This window comes from Triticum dicoccoides, chromosome 6A, assembly GCF_002162155.2.
Source record: "Triticum dicoccoides isolate Atlit2015 ecotype Zavitan chromosome 6A, WEW_v2.0, whole genome shotgun sequence".
Lineage (NCBI taxonomy): Eukaryota > Viridiplantae > Streptophyta > Magnoliopsida > Poales > Poaceae > Triticum > Triticum dicoccoides.
In genome coordinates this window covers 574,049,823-574,073,754 of record NC_041390.1, presented here as the reverse complement: position 1 = coordinate 574,073,754, position 23,932 = coordinate 574,049,823, and the positions used below count along the sequence as shown (strand labels likewise).

The following is a 23,932-nucleotide window of genomic DNA, read 5'->3' as shown; positions in this document are numbered from 1 at the left end:
GCTCTGAAGATAACCTGCAAAAAATGAATGTGTGTTGTCCTGTTAAAAACCAAATCATTCCTGCAATTCCAGAGCGCCCACACCAAGGCACAGTCTCCTACACGAATATGTCACGCTAACCTGGGCTCTACCCCGTTAAGCCACGTTCCAAATAACATGTTGACTGTACTCGGTGGAGAAATATTAAAAGCAATATGGACTGTCCTCCATAAAACTTTAGCTAGTGGGCAATCAAGAAAAGGTGTTTAATCGTTTCATCCTGATCACAGAAACTACACTTAGTAGGTCCTGTCCAATTATGCTTTGTCAAGTTGTCCTTGGTTAAAATAACTTGTTTGTGTAGAAACCACATAAGCACTTTAATTTTCAAAGGAACTTTGACAGCCCACACATGTTTGGAACTAGGAATCGAGCTTGAATTGATCACATCAACATACATTGATTTAACTATAAATTCTCCCGACCTAGTGAGCTTCCAGCGTACATTGTCGGGTTATTGGGAAAGTTGAACATCCATGAGTCTCCTTACTAGATGTAGCCATTCTTCCCAACGATTGCCCACTAGTGCCCGTCTGAACTGAATATTAAGGGGGATTGATTGAAATATCGTTGCAACAAAAACCTCACGTCGTTAAACAATACGATAAACCGACGGGTATTGGATGGCTAGGGGTACCTCTCTGAGCCAAGTATCCTCCCAGAATCTCGTATTGGCTCCATTACCAACAATAAACTTTGTCCTATTAAACAAGGAAAGCTTTACTTTCATAAGCCCTTTCCAAAAGGGTGAATCCGTTGGTCGTACTTTGACCTGAGACAAAGTTTTGGTTTGAAGATACTTACTACGAAGGATTTGTGCCCAAGTGGCGTCAGTTCTGCTAGATAACTTCCACAACCACTTGCTGAGAAGACACCTGTTCTTGACTTCAAGATTCTCAATCCCAAGACCCCCTTGGTCTTTCGGTCTACAGATGATATCCCATTTGGCTAAATGGTATTTGCTTTTTAGCTCATCACCCTGCCAGAAGAATCGGGATCGATAAAAGTCAAGTCTTTTCCTAACACCAACTGGGACTTCGAAAAACGACAAAAGAAACATAGGCATACTCATGAGAACCGAATTAATCAGAATTAAGCGGCCTCCGTATGACATGAGCTTGCCCTTCCAGCAACTCAGTTTCTTTTCAAATCGGTCCTCGATACACTTCCATTCTCTGTTTGTCAGCTTACAATGGTGGATTGGAATTCCTAAGTATGTGAAAGGCAAAGCCCCCAAATCACACCCAAACAATTGCTTGTAGGCCTCTTGTTCATCATTGGCTCTACCAAAGTAGAACAATTCACTTTTATGAAAGTTAATCTTTAACCCAGTCAATTGTTCAAATAAGCATAACACCAGCTTCATATTTCTCGCTTTTACCAAGTCGTGCTCCATAAAGATGATTGTATCATCAGCGTACTAGAGGATGGACACCCCTCCATCAACGAGATGAGGTACCAAGCCTCCCACTTGACCAGCCTCCTTAGCCCTTCCTATCAAAATTGCCAACATATCCACTACAATGTTGAACAAAATAGGAGACATCGGATCCCCTTGTCTTACGCCCTTGTGTGTCTGGAAGTAATGACCGATCTCGTCATTAACTTTAATTCCAACACTCCCTTTTTGCGTATAAGATTCAACCTGGCGTTGCCAGACTTCATCGAAACCTTTCATACGCAACGCCTGTTGTAGGAATGGCCATTTTACTTTATCGTACGCTTTCTCGAAATCCACCTTAAAAATCACTGCATCCAATTTTTTCGAGTGGATTTCATGGAGCGTTTCATGCAGGACCACCACCCCTTCCAGGATGTTTCTATTCGGCATGAAAGCAGTTTGGGAATGCTGTACCACAGAATGCGCAATCTGTGTGAGCCGATTCGTCCCAACCTTGGTAAAAATTTTGAAACTAACATTGAGAAGGCAGATCGGCCTGAACTGCTCGATTCTCAGAGCATATGTCTTCTTAGGAAGCAGTGTTATTGTTCCAAAGTTTAAGTGAAATAATTGAAGCCGTCCAGAGAAAAGATCGTGGAACATTGGAAGTAAATCCCCCTTAATAATATGCCAACATTTTTTGTAAAACTCCGCCGGGAATCCATCCGGCCCGGGAGCCTTATTGTTTTTCATCTGCATAATGGCATCAAAAACCTCCTTCTCCAAGAAAGGGGCAACCAGAATATCATTGTCATTAGCAGTTAGTTGAGGCACATCCTCAGTCTTGGACTCATCGAGGGACACACGACTATCCTCCGGAGGTCCAAATAACTACTTATAATACTCGGTGATGTAAAGTTTCAGGTTGTCCTGCCCTACAATTGTTCCTTCATCTTGCTCAAGCTGGAAAATTCTCTTCTTTCTGTGCTTGCCATTAGCAATCAAATGAAAGAATTGAGTGTTCGCGTCCCCCTAGACCACTTTACGAACTTTAGCTCGCAACGCCCACTTCAACTCTTCTTCGCGAAGAAGTTCTTTCAACCTCATCTCCGCATCCAGCTTAACCTGGAGCTCTGCAGGTTGCAAGATCGTGGATTCGGCTCTAATATCGAGGGACTGAATCAGAGACAGGAGCCTGTCCTTTTAAATCTTATAAATCCCACTAAGGTGTTTAGCCCATCCCCGTAGGAAACTTCTCAAATGTCTAATCTTATTCTGCCACCGCTCGACAGAAGTCTTGCCTCCTCTATCTTTAGCCCATTCCCTGGCTATTAGATCGAAGAATCCTTCTCGTTCAAACCAAGCAAGTTCGAAAGAAAAGGTGTTTTTGTTTCCCACATGGTTTGGCTCATCTTATATACCGCGCGAGAGAGCCTGAACCCTTACAAGAGGGAACTTATGTTCCCACTCGACGCTCGCAAGGACTCGATCCAACTTCTCGTAAGTCGGATCTGGCAAAGCGTTGGCCCAGGTAAATTGTTGACTAGAAAGCTCTATCTCTCTCAGATCCAAGCTTTCAATGATGGTGTTAAACATAAACGACCATCTGCCGTCAAAATTATCGTTATTCTTTTCCTCTCTCCTCCTAATAATGTTGAAATCACCCCCAACCAGAATTGGGAGTTGCTCGGAACCGCAAATTCGAACCAAGTCCGCCAAAAACTCCGGTTTGAACTTAGGTTGGGCGGCACCATAAACCGCCACCAGAGCCCAGTTAAACCCATCAGCTTTAGACCTAACCCGAAATTTAACCGCGAAGTCACCCATCACTACACTTCGGACTTCCAATGAATCACATCTCCCTCCAAGAAGGATCCCCCCGGATCTTCCTCGCGGGGGAAGGCAATGCCAATCAAACTTGACACCCCCTGATAGCGTGTTAAGAAACCGAGTCGCAAAATTATCTCTACCAGTTTCAGAGAGAGCAATGAAATCTAATTGATGCTCCAGAGTCACCTCAGCGAGAAACCTTCTTTTAGCCAAGTCCTTCAGACCTCTGCTATTCCAAAAGATTCCTTTCATATGTCATCATGAAATTTTTTGGCCGTCCGAATCCTAGCACTTCTACGAACCGCAGACGCGGGATACACCTTCCGCTTCCACTTACGTTTGGGTTTGGTATGGTCCTCCATCCGGTCCTCATAATCGGGCTCTGGCGGTTTATTCACTACATCCTCTAGGCTAGCCTCCTCCTCCTCGGATTCAGTAGTGGATGGCGCAAGGTCCGCACAAAAATTATCAAGCACTCTCACCCCAACGCATCAATCTCAGCGTCATTCATAGTTCTTACTGCCAAAGTTTTAAATAGCGGGCTACGCCATTTAGCAGCGGCTCGACCAGCAGCTAAAAAAGGCTATAGCGGAGCTATAGCGGGCTATGCCCTCATTTAGCTGTTTTACTAAATAATGAAAAGAAGAAGATAATAGCACACCATATAACTGGAGAAGGTTCAATATAGTACATAGCAACAAAAGGCAAACTTGCACATCACAGGAGTAGGTTCAGTCCAGCACATAACAACAAAAGGCACACTCACACAGTAGATATCTCATACCTTACACATATTTCAGTCTAACAACTAGCAGGACTTGCACATAACAAAAGTAAGATGGCAAACTACAGACAAACCGCCATAAAATTGCAGTGCATCAATCTGAATCAGCAGAGGCATAGTTAGACTCATCTCGAGCTTGATCATCTTCTGATTCCGAAGAGGAAGAACAAAGCATGGGATCTTCTTCAATGCTATTAAGAAGAGAGTGAATGCTCTTCTTCCTCTTCTTGTTGGCTACTGCAGGTCTCTTTCTTTTTCTTCCTTGTGCTTGTGATGTTGAAGTCTCTTGTTGAGCTTGGGCTTCATTACCTAAATGTTCGCCGGCATTGTCATCAGGAACGATCCCAGTAATGAACTCATTGTCTTCATCCTCCAGAATATAATTGGTGACCTTCTCTATGGGGTCTCTGTTCTTATTTTCTCTCTGATGCTGCAGCCTCACGTTGAATTTGACAAAGACAAGATCCCTCAACCTATCACTGAGTAGTCTGTTACGTTTTTTTGTATGAACCTACATAGTGAAGGAAAATTGAGTGTAGGTGAAAAGAAATCAAGGAACACATGGTCACATGTGAGAACAGAAATCAACTATTTTGTACAGTTCTAGAGTTATAGTTTCCTTTCTTACTTGTTCAAATGTTGACCAGTTTCTCTCACAAGTTGAGGAGTTGTATGTCAATGTGAGGATCTTTCTAACCAATTTCTTCAGCTTGGGTGCGCTTGTGCCATGATTCAACCACCATTTTGTTGCATCAAGTCATTCACAGATTATTAGTTATATACTTAGACATATACAAAATGAGAAACAAAGAAAGTTTGAAACTGGTTTAAAACAAATTGCACTAACCTGGATCAAAATTTTTGTTTCTTCTCTGTCGTGTGGCAATGTCTGTTCCAAAAGATTGAGCCTCTTCTTCATACATGTTGAGTTCATCCATAATCTCCTGTTGCAACGTCTCATCTTGAATCATCCTTGTAATGCAATGGATGACGGCTGCTCTGAATGATCCATCATTCTCAATTGCATTCTTGTTTGGATAGTAATAGTAGGGATTGAGAAAGTACCCAGCCAAATGTAGTGGCGTCTTGAGTTTGTTGTCCCACCTCTTGTCAATGATATCTATAACAGCTTTGAAACGACTCTCATCATTGTCAAATCTCAAAGAGATTTCCTTTTTTGCATCTAGCATACAACCATGGAAGACTCCCATCACTGGCACATCACTATCCATCCTTCTCAGCACATTAGCCATTGGCTCAAAGAAATTGACAGCAGTGTCAACACCTTTCCAAAAGGAATCAGTTTGCACAACTTTTAGAGCCTTCTTACCCTTGTCCTTCTTTAAGTACCCCATGTCATTTAGCTCCTCTGATCTGAATAGTTTAAGCAACTCCTTCTTGTTATCTTGAAAACTTTTTAGATTCAGATAAGCCGTGGCAAATCTAGTAACACCAGCACGGACCAAGTCTCTTCCAAGTGTTTTCCTCATCAAAGCCAAAACCCTCGTATGAGCATACAAGAACACGGTAACTTGCCTAGCTTGGACAATTGTTTTCTCAACTAGATTCAGCTTCCCAATATCTTCCAACATGAGATCAATACAATGGGCTGCACATCCAGACCAAAAAATGTTTGGTCTCTTTGCTTTCATTAGACTTGCAGCTGCTGTATTAACACTAGCATTGTCAGTCACCACTTGGACAACCTTTTCTGGCACTATATCTTCAATACACCTGTCTACAAGCTCATAGATGTATTTCCCATTTTTTGACATTCGAGCAATCAACCGAATCCGTAAATAAGACCCCATGTGCGCTGTGAACAACTAGGTTCATTACTCCTCTGCCTTTCTTATCTGTCCATGCATCGGTCATTACCATACAACCTGTCTGCTCCCATGCTTTCTTATGGTTCTTGAATGAGTCAAACACCTTCTTCTTTCTTTTCTGCAGGAATGGCCCACTCATCTCATAGGCACTAGGTCCTTGAAGGTCCTTGCCAAAACGTCCAATGGCCACAAGCATACTCGCAAAGCTAGGAAGTGTCACAGTGTTGTGTGGAATGCCAGCTTCATAGAAAAACTGACAGATGTACCCACAAGCTCTATTCCTCCTCTCTTCTGTCTTCTGAGATGACAGCTTTGATTGAACCTTTACGCTGAGAGTTTGCCCTTGATTCCTCTTGACACATTCTTCTACACTTGACATGCAGAACTTGTCCATAGGGCCACCTTGGGATCTGCTTCTGCTTTGTGTTGACAACACAATATCATTGTCACTGTCGTCATCACTCTCCTCTTCTCCCTCCGAGTGATCTAAGTTAACTGAACTTCTTATCTTTTCCAATTCTGTGATTTTCTTATCCTTCGCATCATTACTCTTTAGGAGCAAAACCTTCATCTCCTCCTTCACATCCTGAGGAACCTTCTGGCATGGTGTAGCATTGCACTTCTTAATGTCAGCAAGGTGATACTTTACCCTTGTTACGCCGCTAGTTAATATCTTGTCACAGAAAATGCATTGCAGAGCGTATGTTCTATTAGGATCTGGCATGGTACAGTACTTCCGTGCAGCATCATTTGATGCAACAGCACGAGCTGCTGCTGTTTGTGGTACGGAGGCTGTGCTTGAGATACCTGCACCTATGAAACAAAAAAACAGAATTAAGTTAGGCAGAATAGAAATCAAACATAGCATCAGCCGCACTGAAACAATAATGTTTAATCTACTACAAAGTACAAACTCTACACAGGGGGCACAAACAACTCTCCAGGTAAATCAACATTTAATATATTCAGAGATTCAGTGCATATATGATTTCCCAAAACTAGATAAACCTAGGATGGAATTCGTATACATTCACAAGCTATGAGTATTTGTTTTCTTAGTCTTCATTGTCACTCCAAGTTTAGAGATTCAGAAATTTCTCGGACAACAAGCAAGCACGCACATATAAGTATATAGCCAATATTTTGCATATAACAGAGATCCCATTACAATGAAGCTTGAAGAAGAGTAGAAAAAAGGACAGATTTGAGGATAGAACTTGCATGTCGATGGGGTCTGCTGACTCATTGCAGGCTAGGACGTTGCTGCTTGGAGAAGATGGCTGAAGAGGGGGCGTCACCGGGAAAGGGCCGTCAGAGAAGGAGGTGTCGAGGTCGTGCGCACTCGGGAGAGAGGCCGCCGCTGGGAGAAGCAGGCGTCCCCGCGAGGAGGGGTTCGCCGGCAAAGGGGGCGTCGCTGGGAGAGGGGAAGTCAACGAGCCGTCGCCGTCCCTGCTTAGTTGCCGCCGCCGCCAGCCTCCATAGCAGATATTTTGGGGAGGAAAAGGGATACGGGAGGGTAGGAGTGCGGATGGTGGTTAGGGTAAAAGGGACACGAGGGGGCTTCACGCGTGCGATTTCCAATTTGGGCTGAAATTTTGGGCCGGGATCGCAGGAAAAAAATGCTAAACGCTAAATTTTCATAGCGCTATGGGCAATAGCGGCGCTATTAGTGGGCTTTCTTGGCCGGCCCTAAATTGACCTATCTGTAGCGGGGAGGGTCCAAAAACGCTATAGCTGGACTATAGCGCAGCTATAGCCCGCTATTTAAAACTTTGCTTACTGCTGCTAGGTTTCGAATAGTTTCTAAAGCACGTTCCGCTTCCAAATCAAGGAGATCATTAACCGAGTTGGAGATTTCACTATTAGTACTCCCTAGCGAAACTCCTAATTGGTTTGCATTATTTATAATCTCATCCTTTGAAAAATGCAAAATAGAATTGGACAAGTTGACGGACATTCCGGTGGTGACCTCAATGTCACGAAGCTTGGTCGCCCTCATAGCGCACCTCTGCTGCATGTCATCAATCTCCGGGTGGTCCTGGAGACGAGAACTAACCCGTCGCCCCATAGATACCAGGTCGGGGATCCCACCAAAGGCAATAACCTCCTCCCGAGTAGTGCCACTCGGAGGAGGTGGTGGCGGAGGGCTCCCAAGGCGTACGGACGGATAGCCGAGGGAGGGAGGCACCGGCGCCGCCTGCCCGAGCACCCACCCCGCCCCAACCCTCAAGCCTACTTGGGCTTGCCACTAACTCTGAGGAAACAGATGGCAGAATAGCTTCAAAGGATTGTGGACCAACTTGCAAGATGCTTGCCAAACTGGAAGGCGGCCATGATGCCCAAAAGTGGATGGCTCATCCTAATTACATCCATGCTATGCTCCATCCCGATCCACTCGATGCTTGCACTGGATTTGCCACCAAAGACGCTAACGGCCCTTGTCAAAATCTGTCGAGGATTCTTGTGGTGTGGGAAACAAGAGGCGAATGGTGGACACTGTGCAGTGGCATGGGACTTGGTGTGTACGCCAAAGTGGGCAGGTGGCCTCGGCATTCTGAACCTACATTGGCTCAACAAGGCACTACGGGCGAGATGGCCATGGCTGCAAAGATCAGACAACTTTAGGTCGTGGGCAGAGTTCAACATACCGGTGCCGAAGGAATCTATGGCCCTATTCCGCGCAGCAACTCATGTCATAGTGGGAAATGGCAGGACCGCTTTATTCTGGGAGGAAAGATGGATCGATGGGCAGAGAATATGTGAGCTTGCTCCGGCAGTATATGAGAGGGTCTCGAGGCGTACGCGAAGGACACGGACTATTCTGGCAGCGAAGTAACCATACATGGGCCAGGGACGTCGGACCGGACCTCACAGCCGGTGAGCTCGAGGAATTCCTAAGACTATGGCACAAGATATCTACACTCCATCTCATGGAGGGCTCTGAGGAGACGGTGCACTGGGCTTGGGAGAAGCATGGACAGTTCTCGGCACGTTTTGCTTATGGCGCAAGGTTCATGGGATTGGAGGCCTCGCCGACGGTGCCCTTCGCTTCGCAATCGCGAGCCCCCCTCAAGTGTCGATTGTACGCCTGGCTTGCCTTCAAGAATCGATGTTGGGCATCGGATAGACTCGCGCGATGAGGGCTCCCACACCAAGATGCATGCCCGCTTTGCGATCAAGAGGAGGAGACCATACAACATCTACTAATCAACTGTGCATTCGCACGACGGGTATGGCATTGGTTCGTGGAGGGTACTGGTAGACAAGGCTTCGCCCCTAGGATAGACGAATCATTGGAGGAGTGGTGCATCAGGCAGGAGCAAGACCGACAGCACCGGAAACCCACACGCGCTAAATGCCTAGTTGGCATGTGGATCATATGGAAACACCGCAGCGATGTCGTTTTCAACGGAGCAACGCCATCTGTGGCGACCTGCATTAGACAGATCAAAGAGGAGGGAAGCTGGTGGGTGAAGGCTGGCCTGATCCAAGAGACGGAGGGCTTACCGTGGGTGGCTCCTGAGTAGTTAGATGCGTGAGTTGGGTGGAGTTAGGCAAAGCCTAACTGTAAATATCTGTACAGATGAACACTTTGGGGAGTCTTTCCCTCTTTTCTATAATAAATGATATGCATGTTTGTGCGTATTTGAGAAAAAAATAAGAATTCAGATTTTACTGTTCACTTGAGCTTATTTAAGCTCGAGCTAAGATACTTCGCGTCCCTTTAATGGGTGTTTACCTTGTAATATTTTTTGTGCTTCACACTTGTTATAATGGCTCATTGAATTTGCTACTTTGACCCGTCATTTATTTATTTATTTTCATTTAAAGAAGCACACATGCAGTTTCACCCAAAAAAGAAACAAATAGTTACTCCTTCCATCTGACTATAAATTTAACTAATAAAATAAAACTATATGCTTCAAAAATTATACCATGGGAATCCTCTTTGACCCATTTCATAGGCTATTTCTCCTCGCTTTGGGGCGGGGTGCGCTTACGGGGAGGTCGTCGGGCTTGCAGTTTTGTTTGAGTTTGTCCCGTTTCGTAGGCCATTGCTCATCATTTTGGGGTGTTGACATGATTTTCACATTTTGGGAAAGTAGACGGTTACCCGTCAAAACCATGTTGGCACAAAAAACATCTGTAATAGACCAAGAAATGAAAAGTAGATGATTAATGGTCAAAACCATGTCGGCACAAAAACCATCTGTAATAGCCCAAGGGATGAAAAGTAGACGGTTAACAGTCAAAACCATGTCGGCGCAAAAACCAACCGTAATAGCTCAAAGGATGAAAATTAGATTGTTTCGATAGACGAGGGGCTTGGTTTTCCTTGTATTGGAGTTGAGGGACAATTTATAGACTATCAGTAAGTTGAGGGATGAAAATGTACTTTTCTCTATAAAAAACAATGGACTAGTAAAATGGTGGTTGTTGCAACGGGCAACAATGTAGGTAAATAAATTAAATAAATGATACAAATACAATCTTCAAAACATAGACATGCCATATGATAATCATGTTTATGCAATTTTATTGAACAGACGGTGAATAATTATTCAATACCATAATTTTGTGGACCAATCAATGATTCGAGAACAAATTTCACACAAGAAAGGTATCATACAACATTTGCGTTTAAGAAATTCCATAGACCAACAAATACAGAATTATTTGATACCATGATTGGTTCAATTACTCTCCGTGAAATACGATTACCAAACCATAATTTAAACACACATGACTCCAGAAAAACAGCTGGATCAACCGGTTTTGTCCATATGTTTGCATAACTGTCTTATTAGCTTATAAAACCGCTGAGGCCGCCGGTTCCGGATTTTTCTGGTCCGACCAGTGGTCCGGTCTGTTTTTTAAACTATGATCCTTATCCGGTTGTCTTTTTCCTTTCTATTTTTTAGCAACCTGATACGGTAATTCGTGGCACTCCTCCCGCGGTGGCCCAAAGGCTAGAGCCATTTCTGGGCTTCAGCCCATCCTGGCCTGTTTCAGCAGAGCGGGCGCGAGCTCGCTCGGTTGCTCTCGGCGTTTCCTTCCTTCCCCTCCTCCACGCCCCAAACCGAGCCGTCCACAGTTACTTCCCGCCACCGCCACCGCCACCTCCTCGCTCCGCCCTTCATCCTCCTCTTCCTCCTGGCCGGCAAGCAACCACAACCAGCTCCCCCTCCCCGAGGTTTGCACCACGCACAAGCCACAGCACAGCCTCGCTTGCACACCACCAGCCAAAGCAAAGTGGCAATCGCCGCGGAATCGCTTTCTTCTCCCCGCAAAGCCATCCTTTAATTCCCGCCCGTGTCACGATCTCTCGCACTGCCTTCCTTTAAAACCATGCAATCCTCCTGCTCCATGCACTCCGACGACGCGGTCTGTCAACTTCCCAAGACCTTGCCAGCACTCCACCTAGCGGGACGATGATGCCTGTGTACGGCGGCGGTGGCGGGGGGCAGGCGCGGCAGCGGACGTGCCGCATGTACTGGTGCTACGAGTGCGCGCGGGCGCTCCGCATCATCTCCTACCCGGCCACCGACGTCTTCTGCCCGCGCTGCTACGGCCGCTTCCTCCACGAGATCGACCCGCCGCCGCGCCCAGCGCTCCCCCCGCCGGGCTACTTCCCGCACCACTTCGCGCCGCACCCGTACCCGCACCCGCACTACCACGACGGGAACCCGCGCCGGTGGGTCGTGTACGGCGCCGCGCCCACGGTGCCCGGGCGCCCGTTCCGGCAGCTGCCTCCGCCGGTGCGGGAGCCGACGCGGGTCCATGCGCCGGCCCCGACGCCCCCGCCTCGCCGGCGCATGCCCTCCCCGCCGCCGGCGCCGGTGGCGCGGCGGCCGGCCACGCCCCCGTCCATCGACCCGGGGGACTACTTCACGGGGGGCGACCTCAACCGCCTGGTGGAGGAGCTGACCCAGAACGACCGGCCGGGCCCGGCGCCGGCCCCCACGTCGGCCATCGACTCGCTCCCGACGGTGCGGATCGCCGCGCAGCACCTGTCGGACGACGGCGGGTCGCAGTGCCCCGTGTGCAAGGAGGAGTTCGAGCTCGGGGAGGCGGCGCGGCAGCTGCCGTGCAAGCACGTGTACCACTCGGACTGCATCGTGCCCTGGCTCCGCCTCCACAACTCGTGCCCCGTCTGCCGCTTCAAGCTGCCCGGCACCGGCGCCGCCTCCAGCACACGTCGCCCCAGCGGCAGCAACGGTGCAAGAAACAGAGACAGGGAGAGGGAGCCGGCGACGACGGTGAGGTGGGGGCCGTTGTCGTGGATGGTGCCGGCGCGCGGGACGGAGGACGCGGACGACGGGTGGGAGTACGGCCGGCGCGCGCACGGGCGCGGACACGGCAGGCCCGAGGATGGCGACGCCGGCGGTAATGACCTGTCGGCCCTCCAGTCTTTCGTTCTCGTCGCCACTTGCGTTTTCTTCTTCTCCTTCTTCGCCTAACAAGACCTATACTGTGATAACTGACAACTCTAATGTACTCCTAGTAATAATAATCAATGGAAGAACAGATAACGAGTTTATTTGCATTCTTGACTTTCTTTGTTGGACTATATAACAGCATGCTTGTTTTAAGTTGTTTTCTTCTGAATTTTTCTTTCAGCTTTCTACGCGTGGTGGCGCTCTCTGTTTCTCCTCTAGCCGTTTCCAGCCGGGATGCCAGTCCCTACGCCAAAGACAACCTGAACCTGTTTGCTCAGTTAAGTCATCTGATCGATGCCGTGCTTGCAACTCATCAGAACACTGACCCTGCAAATACGCGCTTACTGACTTGACATTTTGTTGGCTGTTACTGGCAGGTAAAGCATGACAGCCGCTGTAAATATTTCAACGGCAATGGTGGATGTACCGGAGAAGCAGAGCACACTGGAAATAAAATAGGAGAATGTAATAGTGCAAAGAACGGCCAAAATGTAATCGTGCCACCCACAATGTAAACGATACAAAGAGTTGTGATTTTCATTTTTAGCTCAGTTGAGCGGATTTATCTAGCGGCTGAAGCAATCTGCGCAGCAATCTCAAAGCAATACGTGAAAGCAATTGAGCAAATCCAAAAGAAAAGAACTATCACAAAGGCTTAAGGTGATACATTCGATCGAATCATTCAACATAATAAGTATGTATGGTATGGTTTGATTTTACTCCGAGGGGCATACAAAAATCGACTGAATCAGCTCACTGTCTCCTATATCAATGTAACCGACTATTTCCGGGAGGGCATCCCACCTAAACCCGACTTGAGCATGGTATCAAAGCCAGCGTGAAATCCTGCAGTGTATGCTGCGTTTTTGAACATATTCTGCATTAAAAACATTTGCATTAGACATTTGCCGTAGCAACGTATACATTATGCACCAAATATCGACCTCCCCTGTTTATTTGTTACACTCCCTCCATCCGGAATTACTTGACGCTCAAGCGGATGTATCTAGCACTAAAATACGTCTAGACACATCCAGTTGAGCGCCATGCAATTCCAGACGGAGGAAGTATTATATAGGGGCAAATTAGCATTCTGGATCAGGTTAATCAAAATCTAAACTGCAATAATACTACCACAAAATCATACAAGCAAGGGGAGCTAATTTTATCTTGCGACACCAAATGAGCTAATTTTCACAAATACAATTCAGACACCAGGAGGTTAATCTTAGATCAGCAGATCACTGCAAATGTTCACAGGTCTCGAGGAGATTCCAGGTTAATTCATCATATAGCCTTTTAGCACAACTGCACAAGGACGGAGGTAACTTGGGCATGAGTGAGGCTTTCAAGCTAACATTGGGATTTTTCCATGGAAAAAGCATAATGAGATGTATTTCTACCAGGAGATTCAATTTTCTCTACTCTATGCTTGCTTCAAGATATTACTAAGAATTGCTAACTACTAACAAATATCACAAGAGAAACTAACCGTTACACTCTCCAGATCTGGAGCAGCTCGTCGTTTAAAGTCATCTAATTTTAAAATTTGAGTAAGCTCTTCCTGTTTAATATTCAATTTCTTTGATGCCTGCAAGAGAATACTTATCAACACAAGGGGCAGGCATCATATACGAAAACTAACATGGTAAGGTCACTGGATTACCTCAGACAGGAACAATGGGAAGATGACCTCAAGCACATCACTTGCAAATATCTCAACATTTGCGCCATTATTAGTAGGAACTTTACTCTCTGAACTTTCTGCCCCCTTCTTCTGAACTTTGGGCTTAGCCTTCACTTCTGATGAAGAACATGCCATGTCATATTTACCGTTGAAAGTTGAAACTTGAAAAGCTCCATAAAGCTTATAAATACATAATGGATGTCTAAAAGCTTGGATAAACAACAAGGAACGAAAAATGATGTTTACTCCCTGTACAGTATTCAATATTCCCATCCTAGAAAATTATAATTGACATGCTACTGTTGGTTTGTCTCTATCCTGATAAAAAATGTGTAACAGGTGGTGTATTCTCTTGCTGGTAGCCAGACAATGGTCTATGACAAACAGGGTGCTTGTTTGCTCTGATGGCAGCAACAAACATTGTCTTGGCAGCTCTCAACCCTAGTTCTACATCCATATCAAGTGTTTGTTCATTCTTTTTTTTTTATGTCATGCTCTTAGGCATAGTTCAGAACTTCAGATTTCCCAACATGACTTGGGCATAGTTCAGAACTTCAGATTTCCCAGCATGACTAACTATGATACTTGTGCTACACAGTACCATCACGTATCTCCATAGCAAGATGACCAACAGGCCAGGTCAAATAAATTTGGTTGATTCAATAGAACACCATAAAACTGAAACTGCAAAAATGAGTGAGTACAATGACGAAGATGTTACATCACAATACTACACAGCACCATTACGTTTCTCCATGTTATTTTTTAGTACTTCCTCCGTTCGGAATTACTTGTCTCGGATATGGATGTATCTAGAACTAAAATACATCTAGATACATTCATTTCTGCGACAAGTAATTCCGAACGGAGGGAGTACATGCTACAGAAATGCTTTGCTCGCACTCATTAACAACCACACCAATCAACGGCAGGCATAGCAAGATGACCAACAGGCCAGGTACAATGACGAAGATGTTACATGTCAATACTCACCTGGTAGACATGTTTTCTCTTTGGGTACGTTGACTTGAGGAGCATCTTTAGGAGTCGGATTCTCAACTGATTCTTCTGAGGAACAGAATGCACCAGAAGGCACAAGATCTGCTAGATCAGGGGGATTATCTTTACCTACCACTGGTGAGGCCTGAACCAAAACAATAATGTTAGTCGCTCTCAATTATTTCTAAGAAATCATAGACTGATGATCCAAAGATTACCTCCAAGTCTACATAAGCTGGTTGCTTCCCAATGGAGAGGAGAAACTTGTCCAGGTTGCTTGAACTGAGGGCTGAGATGAAGTAATCAGGAATTAGCAAGTGCATAAATAAAAGATTTCGGTGTCAAGTGTCCCTTAATTGTTTGCAGAGCGCATAATATTAGCCAGGTAAAGAAACATCATCTGTGCAACCTTCGCACAAGTGTGCATCATGGGAAGGCAACACAACAGTGTGTGATTCAGTAACTATAGTATGTATTTATTAACAATAATACATGAAAGCGATGAAACATTTTAAGTGAAGGAAGTGATGGTAGTATCTGTCATACCAATAGTCACATCATTTGTCAGTGGATGGAAGTAGCAGCTCTGTTTAGACTTGAACCCTTGGTCCAGTAATAATGAGACGGCACTGCCATAAATTGCATGAATCAGTAACAACATATTATACTTGGGAGTGCAATAAAAATAAAGATACCTATCAAACAGTAAGTGAACACACAAAAATCAAAGCACATTGAAATAAGCTTGCATATGGCTTTAAATATTTCAGCAGGTTTCTAATATTCAAACTTAACCATGGGGAATGGAGTAGAAAGGTCTGCCATGCTCATGATGACATAATGGCACGGACCATCATAGCGATGAACCATTTACTGTTTAGGGAAGCGGGAATTGGACAGCTCTCACTATCCCCATCAATCTGTCAAAATTATGGCTTGAAAGTAGAAACAAGATTATGGCTAGCAGAGGGAGAGGGAATGGTACAGTCAAAGCAAGCTACCATACCTCGCGGACTCATTGAATAGCGCAAACGGAGTAACACATCCTAACGGTACCTGGGCATAATCAAGGAGCAAAGACCACATTAACATAAAAAAACATAGATTTTTAAAGTAGAACAAGTGAGCTAACCAACAAGTAGGGTGCAATTATGCATTAAGTCAATTTAGTACTCCCTCTGTAAACTAATATAAGAGCGTTTAGATCACTACTTTAGTATTCTAAATCCTCTTATATTAGTTTACGGAGGGAGTACTGACTAACAAATGATGTGATTTCGAGACATCTTGCTTTCTGAGCTCAACGCTATTAACTATAGAAGTAAAGTTTTTTTTTTCAAATTCTCATACTTGAAGAAAGTAAACCTCCAATGGTAAACAACATTACGGCACACACATGTTGTAACGATGGCAATTTAAACAATGAAAAGATCTTTTAAATTAAGCAAAATATTGTATCATCCCTTCTTGACAGGTTTTTCAGTGAACCTCACAAACTACCAGGGAAGTACTTATGCCACATAAGATCCAAAATTATGGAACCAAGAAGAACAGTGGTGCCTAAAACAGCATCATAAGCAGGCAGACCTGAAGCACTTGACGCAAATTCTCCTCAGGAGCCATCCGCACGCCACCTTTTCCCAAACCAAGACGCTGGGACAGAACTGCTCATTTTAGAGAAAAGAGATTAATTGTCCTGATGCCCAAATAAGCTAGAAAAAACTGCAATCATCAGTAGATTCACCTACTTTTCATGTCAACTTTGGTGTCAGCAAGTGCAGAAACGATATACAACCGGTGCTTCTTGTCCTGAAACCCACAACTCATATCAATACATAAATACTCAGTCTATCAGGCTTCCTAGAATTAACCGTTCATTAGTTGCCAACAAGCATACCTTCAGAAGTAGATTCTTAGTCAACGCGCCTCCGAAATTTCCCACATGTTTGGCCTGTCATAACAGAAGTAATCACATTACATCATATCGAACGGAAGCCATCGCAGAACCAAATACGGACTCGGTGGTTCACAAACCTGCTCCTCGACCGTCAGCACAACCGGGTGGTCGTAGCGCTTGAAATCGATCTTAAGCTCCTGCAGAAAAACAAGACACCAAGCTTAGCCGTAGGCCCTAGCTTCGTTGTAAGTTTTGTACACTGCTAGAAACCAAGCGTTGTATGTTGGAAGTCACCGGGGGACGCAGCATATCGTCGTGGTCACGCGATATAGCTAGTGGTGGATTTAAAACCCTAACCCCTTCGCTGACACCGCAAAACTAAATTTCAGCAACCAACGACGCCTTCTCGCGCCAGGATTTCTAACCCAGCTAGCTTCCGCACTAAATCTGTATCGACTGCAGCACCTCGTCGGCGCTACAGCCAGGGGCGGCAGGCAGGGGGAACGAGGCCCAGTCCAGCCGATCTCCGCGACCGGGAGGTGGCTACGCAGGGGAGGGGCAACCGGAGAAGGAAGGGAGCGAGAGAGCACGGACCTCGAGGCGCGCGAGGAGCTCGTCCTTGGTGCGACCCATGGCTGGCGGCGGCGGCGGCTGCGAGGCGAGCAGGGAAAGCCGGGACTGCTAGAGCTGGGAGCGTGTCGGATGCGCATGCGGATGCGCGGATGCTATGGGCGACGCGGGTCGGGTGCGGGCAGCGCATACGGTCGGGACCCGAACCGCAATCCATACACTTTTTTGGAAAATTTATCGTCTCTTTCTTTTTTTACTGTACTACCTTGCTCTCCACATCGTGTGTCCGACGGATGCTCCAATTAATAATTAATCTCGTGTGATAACCAGCTGTTTTACATGACAGCGAGGGAGCTCCGTTCTGTTGCTTTTGACTGGGAACCCTACTCGATGGTGACCGCAGCATCGATCTCAGCTCACATGGATTCAGTTAACAGTTCCACTCTCGCGGGAATCAGGGGAATTACCCCGTAGATTAGGTTTTCATGGCATTTAAGAAAGGAAACTGTTTGGGGACGATGCACCGGCCGAACATTGGGCCGGCCGCATCCACGCACGCTTCGCCTCAGTAATACACCAAACGACACGTATGAAACGGGGCCACTCTCGCAGCCTTCAACCTTGTGCGGATCTCGCCCCCATGACGCCGCATCTCTACCCGTCTCCTCCTTCAACGCGGATCTCCTTCATTGCAACGCGTGGAGCAGCTCGCCGTCGCCCATGGATGTAGGTTGCGGCCCCGCTCGTCTTCGCACCTCCTTTTTCTTCCTTCTCCCTCTCTTTCTTCTCCTCCGCCTCCTCTCTCCCTTTTTTGATGCAACCGGCGACAGGCCAAACGACAGGAGGACCGAGGTGCCTGTGCTACAACCATGGCGACCCAGAGGAGCTGCAACCGCGGCACTGGAAAAAGTTGCAAACGGCGTTTTCCTGTGCTACAACCATGGACACAAAAAGCTACGTCTAGTAGATAAAAAAGCTTCAACCAGACAACGGAATATAGGAAAAGTTACAACCGTTTTGCAAAAAAGCTTCAACCTGTAGATGAAAAAGCTTCAACCAGAGATTGAGAAATCTTCCTCGACGATGGCCATGACGTCTCTCCATTTTTTTTTGCTACAAGAGTTAAAAGCTGCAACCCCGGCGATGTAGAATGCTTAAACCGGCCTTGCAAAAAGCTTCAACGGCGAGCTACGACGAGCGGCTACGGCGGAGCTGCATCGTCATCGCCGTCGCAGGGGTCACAGGTAAGACATGAAGTTTGAAGCTTTTTTCACTGCCGGTTGTAGCTTTTTGTAACCGTTGTTTGAAGCTTTTTGTTGACATCCATGACTTTCGTCGTCTACGGTTGAAACTTTTTCCATCGACGAACGAAGCTTTTTTGCTCGTCAGATGAAGCTTTTTTTTGTCACCGGTTGCAACATTTCGTGGTCGTCCATTGCTTTCGTCGTATACCGGTTGAAACTTTTTTCATCGTCGACTGAAGCTTTTTTTGTTACCGGCCGTAGCTTTTTGGTAGCCGATTGCAGCACTAGGCATCTCTCCAGACGCTCAATTTTCGCCAGAAACTGGGCAAGAGAGCTACGGCAGGCAAACTCGGCGGTGCTACGACGGCGGCGACTAGGTGCTGCAACTACAGAGAGATCGGGGGGCGGGGGGGCGTGCTGCAATCCAGTGGCGTGATTCAACCACGGCGCTCGCCTGACGAGGAGTGGCAAGCGCCACACGCGCAGGTGCTGTCGGGGCCGCCACCGCCGACGAGCACGACTGCCGCAGCTTGAGAAGGACTGCTCGACGACGGGAAGTGGTGCTGCCCATTGGACGATGCCTGTCTTTTTTCCTCCGCTGCTCGCGTGCGGGGGGTGGAACGTTGAGGAAGATCAAGAAGCGATCCGATGGCTCGGGGGAGCTAGATCTGACGGGCAGGGTGCAAGCGGCCCGAATTTGGGTCGGCGCACCGGCGCAGATCACTACCCTTTAAGAAAATAAGACAAGTGTAACGCTCTAGCGGTTAGCAAGTACTTGATTCATCCGGATTTATTAGTCCACTCATATTTTGTGTCACATTTTGACAACAAATTTAACTAGCAAAATATAAGTCATGTGCCAAAAAAAGACTATCATTGAAAAATTATTTCAGATATGAATCTAACCATATAATTATTTATGACATACAACTTAAATTTTACTTTTCAAATATAAATAGAATATGACATAATAAATCCAGATGGAGAGAGTACTTCGTAATGGACTAATGCAGTTCATGAGGCATCATTACATGGTTGATCTCGTGATTTTTTATGACACCTTGAGAGAGGCAGGGGTTTCTGCATTTCATTAAGAAGAAGAGAATCGCCCGAAAACCTGACACACACACACACACACGACACACCCCCTACCACATGGTTGATTAAGGGACAACCGTGCAATAACCCCGACCACATGGTTGATTAAGGGACGATCGTGCAAAAATTCCGACCATATAATTGATAAAGGGATAATCATGCAAAGACCCCACAAGCATGACCAACCAGGCCACCCACAAAGCGCCAGAATGGCACCAACACGGAGCAAAGCCACAACTCCGCCTCATAGGGCCACTGCCACACCATAGCCCGGGGCCGCTACCCCCGCATCCAACTAGCAAACTCGAGATCGTCATCTCAACTTCCTCCACCCGGCCGACAAGACCAAAAATAGCAAGACAATAGCATGACCATAAGACGCGGGCTAGGCCTCCAAAGGTAACGCCCCCAAGAGGGGAAACAATGAAGGCACCGTCTGAAGGAAATATGCCCTAGAGGCAATAATAAAGTTGTTATTTAATTTCCTTATATCATGATAAATGTTTATTATTCATGCTAGAATTGTATTAACCGGAAACTTAGTACATGTGTGAATACATAGACAAACAGAGTGTCCCTATTATGCTTCTACTTGACTAGCTCGTTAATCAAAGATGGTTAAGTTTCCTGACCATAGACATGTGTTGTCATTTGATGAACGGGATCACATCATTAGAGAGTGATGTGATGGACAAAACCCATCCGTTAGCTTAGCATTATGATCATTTAGTTTTATTGCTATTGCTTTCATCATGACTTATACATATTCATCTGACTATGAGATTATGCAACTCCCTAATACCGGAGGAACACCTTGTGTGCTATCAAACGTCACAACGTAACTGGGTGATTATAAAGATTCTCTACATGTGTCTCCGAAGGTGTTTGTTGAGTTGGCATAGATCAAGATTAGGATTTGTCACTCCGTGTATCGGAGAGGTATCTTTGGGCCCTCTCGGTAATGCACATCACTATAAGCCTTGCAAGCAATGTGAATAATGAGTTAGTTGCGGGATGATGCATTACGGAACAAGTAAAGAGATTTGCCGGTAACGAAATTGAACTAGGTATGATGATACTGACGATCGAATCTCAGGCAAGTAACATACCGATGACAAAGGGAATAACGTATGTTGTTATGCGGTTTGACCGATAAAGATCTTCGTAGAATATGTAGGAGCCAATATGAGCATCTAGGTTACGCTATTGGTTATTGACCGGAGATGTGTCTCGTTAATGTCTACATAGTTCTCGAACCCTTAGGGTCCGCACGCTTAACGTTCGATGACGATTTGTATTATGAGTTATGTGTTTTGGTGACCGGAGTTTGTTCGGAGTTCCGTATGAGATCACGGACATGACGAGGTGTCTCGAAATGGTCGAGAGGTAAAGATTCATATATTGGAAGGTTATATTCGGACATCGGAATGGTTCCGAGTAATTCGGGTATTTTCTGGAGTACCGAGGGGTTACCGGAACCCCCCGGGGAAGTATTGGGCCAACATGGGCCTAAGGGAGAGAGAGGGAAGCCCGCGGGGGGTGGCCACGTGCTCCCCTCCTAGGGAGTCCGGATAGGACAAGGAGGAGGGGGCGGTGCCCCCCTTCCCTTTCCCTCTCCCTCTCCCTCTCCTTCCTATTCCCTCCGGTGGAGAAAGGAAAGGGGGGGGGGAATCCTACTTGGACTAGGAGTCCAAGTAGGACTCCCCCAATGGCGCGCCCCTCCTGGCCTCTGGCCTCCTCCTCCCCCCCTTTATATACGGGGGCGGGGGCACCCCAAAGGCACACCAAGAAATCTCTTAGCCGTGTGCGGTGCCCCCCTTCACAGTTTACTCCTCCGGTCATAGCGTCATAGTGCTTAGGCGAAGCCCTACGCGGATCACATCACCATCACCGTCACCACGCCGTCGTGCTGTCGGAACTCTCCCTCGACCCTCTACTGTATCAACAGCTCGAGGGACGTCATCGAGCTGAACGTGTGCTGAACACGGAGGTGCCGTACGTTCGGTATTATGATTGGTTGGATCGTGAAGACGTTCGACTACATCAACCGCATTAACCCAACGCTTTCGTTTTCGGTCTACGAGGGTACGTGGACACACTCTCCCCCTCTCGTTGCTATGCTTCTCCTAGATAGATCTTGCGTTATCGTAGGATTTTTTTTGAAATTGCATGCTACGTTCCCCAATAGTGGTATCCGAGCCAGGTCTATGCGTAGATGATATGCACGAGTAGAACACAAAGAGTTGTGGGTGATAATAGTCATACTGCTTACTGTTGGGGAACGTAGTAATTTCAAAAAAATTCCTACGCACAAACATGATCATGGTGATGCATAGCAACAAGAGGGGAGAGTGTTGTCTACGTACCCTCGTAGACCGAAAGCGGAAGCGTTAGCACAATGCGGTTGATGTAGTCGTACGTCTTCACGATCCGACCGATCCAAGTACCGAACGTACGACACCTCCGAGTTCAGCACACGTTCAGCTCGATGACATCCCGCGAACTCCGATCTAGCAGAGCTTCACGGGAGAGTTACGTCGGCACGACGGTGTGGTGACGATGATGATGTTGCTACCGACGCAGGGCTTCGCCTAAGACCGCTAGGATATGATCGAAGCGGAATATGGTGGAGGGGGGCACCGCACACGGCTAAGAGATCAAGAGATCAATTGTTGTGTCTAGAGGTGCCCCCTGCCCCCGTATATAAAGGACCAGGGGGGAGGAGGTGGCCGGCCAGGGAAGGGCGCTCTAGGAGGAGTCCTACTCCCACCGGGAGTAGGACTCCCTCTTTTCCTTATTGGAGTAGGAGGGGAAAGGAAGGGAAGGAGAGAGAGGAAGGAAAGGGGGCGCCGCCCCCCCCCCCCCTCCTTGTCCAATTCGGACTAGAGGGGGAGGGGTGTGCGGCTTGCCCTAGCCGCCCCTCCTCTTCTCCACTAAAGCCCATCTTGGCCCATTAAACTCCCCGGGGGGTTCCGGTAACCCCGCGGTACTCCGGTATATGTCTGAAACTCCCCGAAACCATTCCGGTGTCCGAACATAGTCGTCCAATATATCGATCTTTATGTCTCAACCATTTCGAGACTCCTCGTCATGTCCATGATCACATCCGGGACTCCGAACAACCTTCGGTACATCAAAACACAAAAAATCATAATACAATCGTCACCGAAACTTTAAGCGTGCGGACCCTACGGGTTTGAGAACTATGTAGACATGACCGAGACATGTCTCCGGTCAATAACCAATAGCGGAACCTGGATGCTCATATTGGCTCCTACATGTTCTACGAAGATATTTATCAGTCAAACCGCATAACAACATACGTTGTTCCCTTTGTCATGGTATGTTACTTGCCCGAGATTCGATCGTCGGTATCTCAATACCTAGTTCAATCTCGTTACCGGCAAGTCTCTTTACTCGTTCCGTAATACATCATACCGCAACTAACTCATTAGTTATAATGCTTGCAAGGCTTATAGTGATGTGCATTACCGAGTGGGCCCAGAGATACCTCTCTGACAATCGGAGTGAAAAATCCTAATCTCGAAATACGCCAACCCAACAAGTACCTTCGGAGACACCTGCAGAGCACCTTTATAATCACCCAGTTACGTTGTGACGTTTGGTAGCATACAAAGTGTTCCTCCGGTAAACATGAGTTGCATAATCTCATAGTCATAGGAACATGTATAAGTCATGAAGAAAGCAATAGCAACATACTAAATGATCAAGTGCTAAGCTAACGGAATGGATCAAGTCAATCACATCATTCTCCTAATTATGTGATCCCGTTAATCAAATGACAACTCATGTCTATGGCTAGGAAACATAACCATCTTTGATTAACGAGCTAGTCAAGTAGAGGCATACTAGTGACACTCTGTTTGTCTATGTATTCACACATGTATCATGTTTCCGGTTAATACAATTCTAGCATGAATAATAAACATTTATCATGATATAAGGAAATAAATAATAACTTTATTATTGCCTCTAGGGCATATTTCCTTCAGTCTCCCACTTGCACTAGAGTCAATAATCTAGATTACACAGTAATGATTCTAACACCCATGGAGTCTTGGTGTTGATCATGTTTTTCTCGTGAGAGAGGCTTAGTCAACGGGTCTGCAACAT

The 23,932-nt window shown here is 46.4% G+C and overlaps 2 protein-coding genes across 3 annotated transcripts; one reads left to right on the top strand and one right to left on the bottom strand.

Annotated features, from left to right (window-relative positions):
- Window positions 1-10,983: 10,983 nt before the first annotated feature.
- On the top strand, window positions 10,984-12,806 carry LOC119318074 (E3 ubiquitin-protein ligase RING1-like). The gene is made up of 3 exons (XM_037592586.1): window positions 10,984-12,250; window positions 12,485-12,580; window positions 12,681-12,806. Exons 1-2 carry the CDS (start codon window positions 11,296-11,298, stop codon window positions 12,520-12,522), a joined length of 993 nt encoding a protein of 330 aa, XP_037448483.1. The 5' UTR covers window positions 10,984-11,295; the 3' UTR covers window positions 12,523-12,580; window positions 12,681-12,806.
- A 140-nt stretch (window positions 12,807-12,946) lies between these two features.
- LOC119318075 (prolyl-tRNA synthetase associated domain-containing protein 1-like) lies at window positions 12,947-17,627 on the bottom strand. Of its 2 annotated transcripts, none has more exons than XM_037592588.1 (12): window positions 17,481-17,627; window positions 17,024-17,083; window positions 16,887-16,940; window positions 16,738-16,798; window positions 16,577-16,653; window positions 15,996-16,045; window positions 15,536-15,618; window positions 15,208-15,278; window positions 14,984-15,134; window positions 13,970-14,103; window positions 13,796-13,894; window positions 12,947-13,180 (listed from the first exon to the last, which is right to left on the bottom strand). In XM_037592588.1, exons 1-12 carry the CDS (start codon window positions 17,517-17,519, stop codon window positions 13,085-13,087), a joined length of 975 nt encoding a protein of 324 aa, XP_037448485.1. In that variant the 5' UTR covers window positions 17,520-17,627; the 3' UTR covers window positions 12,947-13,084. The 2 variants fall into 2 exon arrangements, with proteins under 2 accessions (XP_037448485.1, XP_037448484.1); XM_037592587.1 differs by having other exon boundaries at window positions 13,970-14,106; window positions 17,481-17,626.
- Between the last annotated feature and the right edge of the window lie 6,305 nt (window positions 17,628-23,932).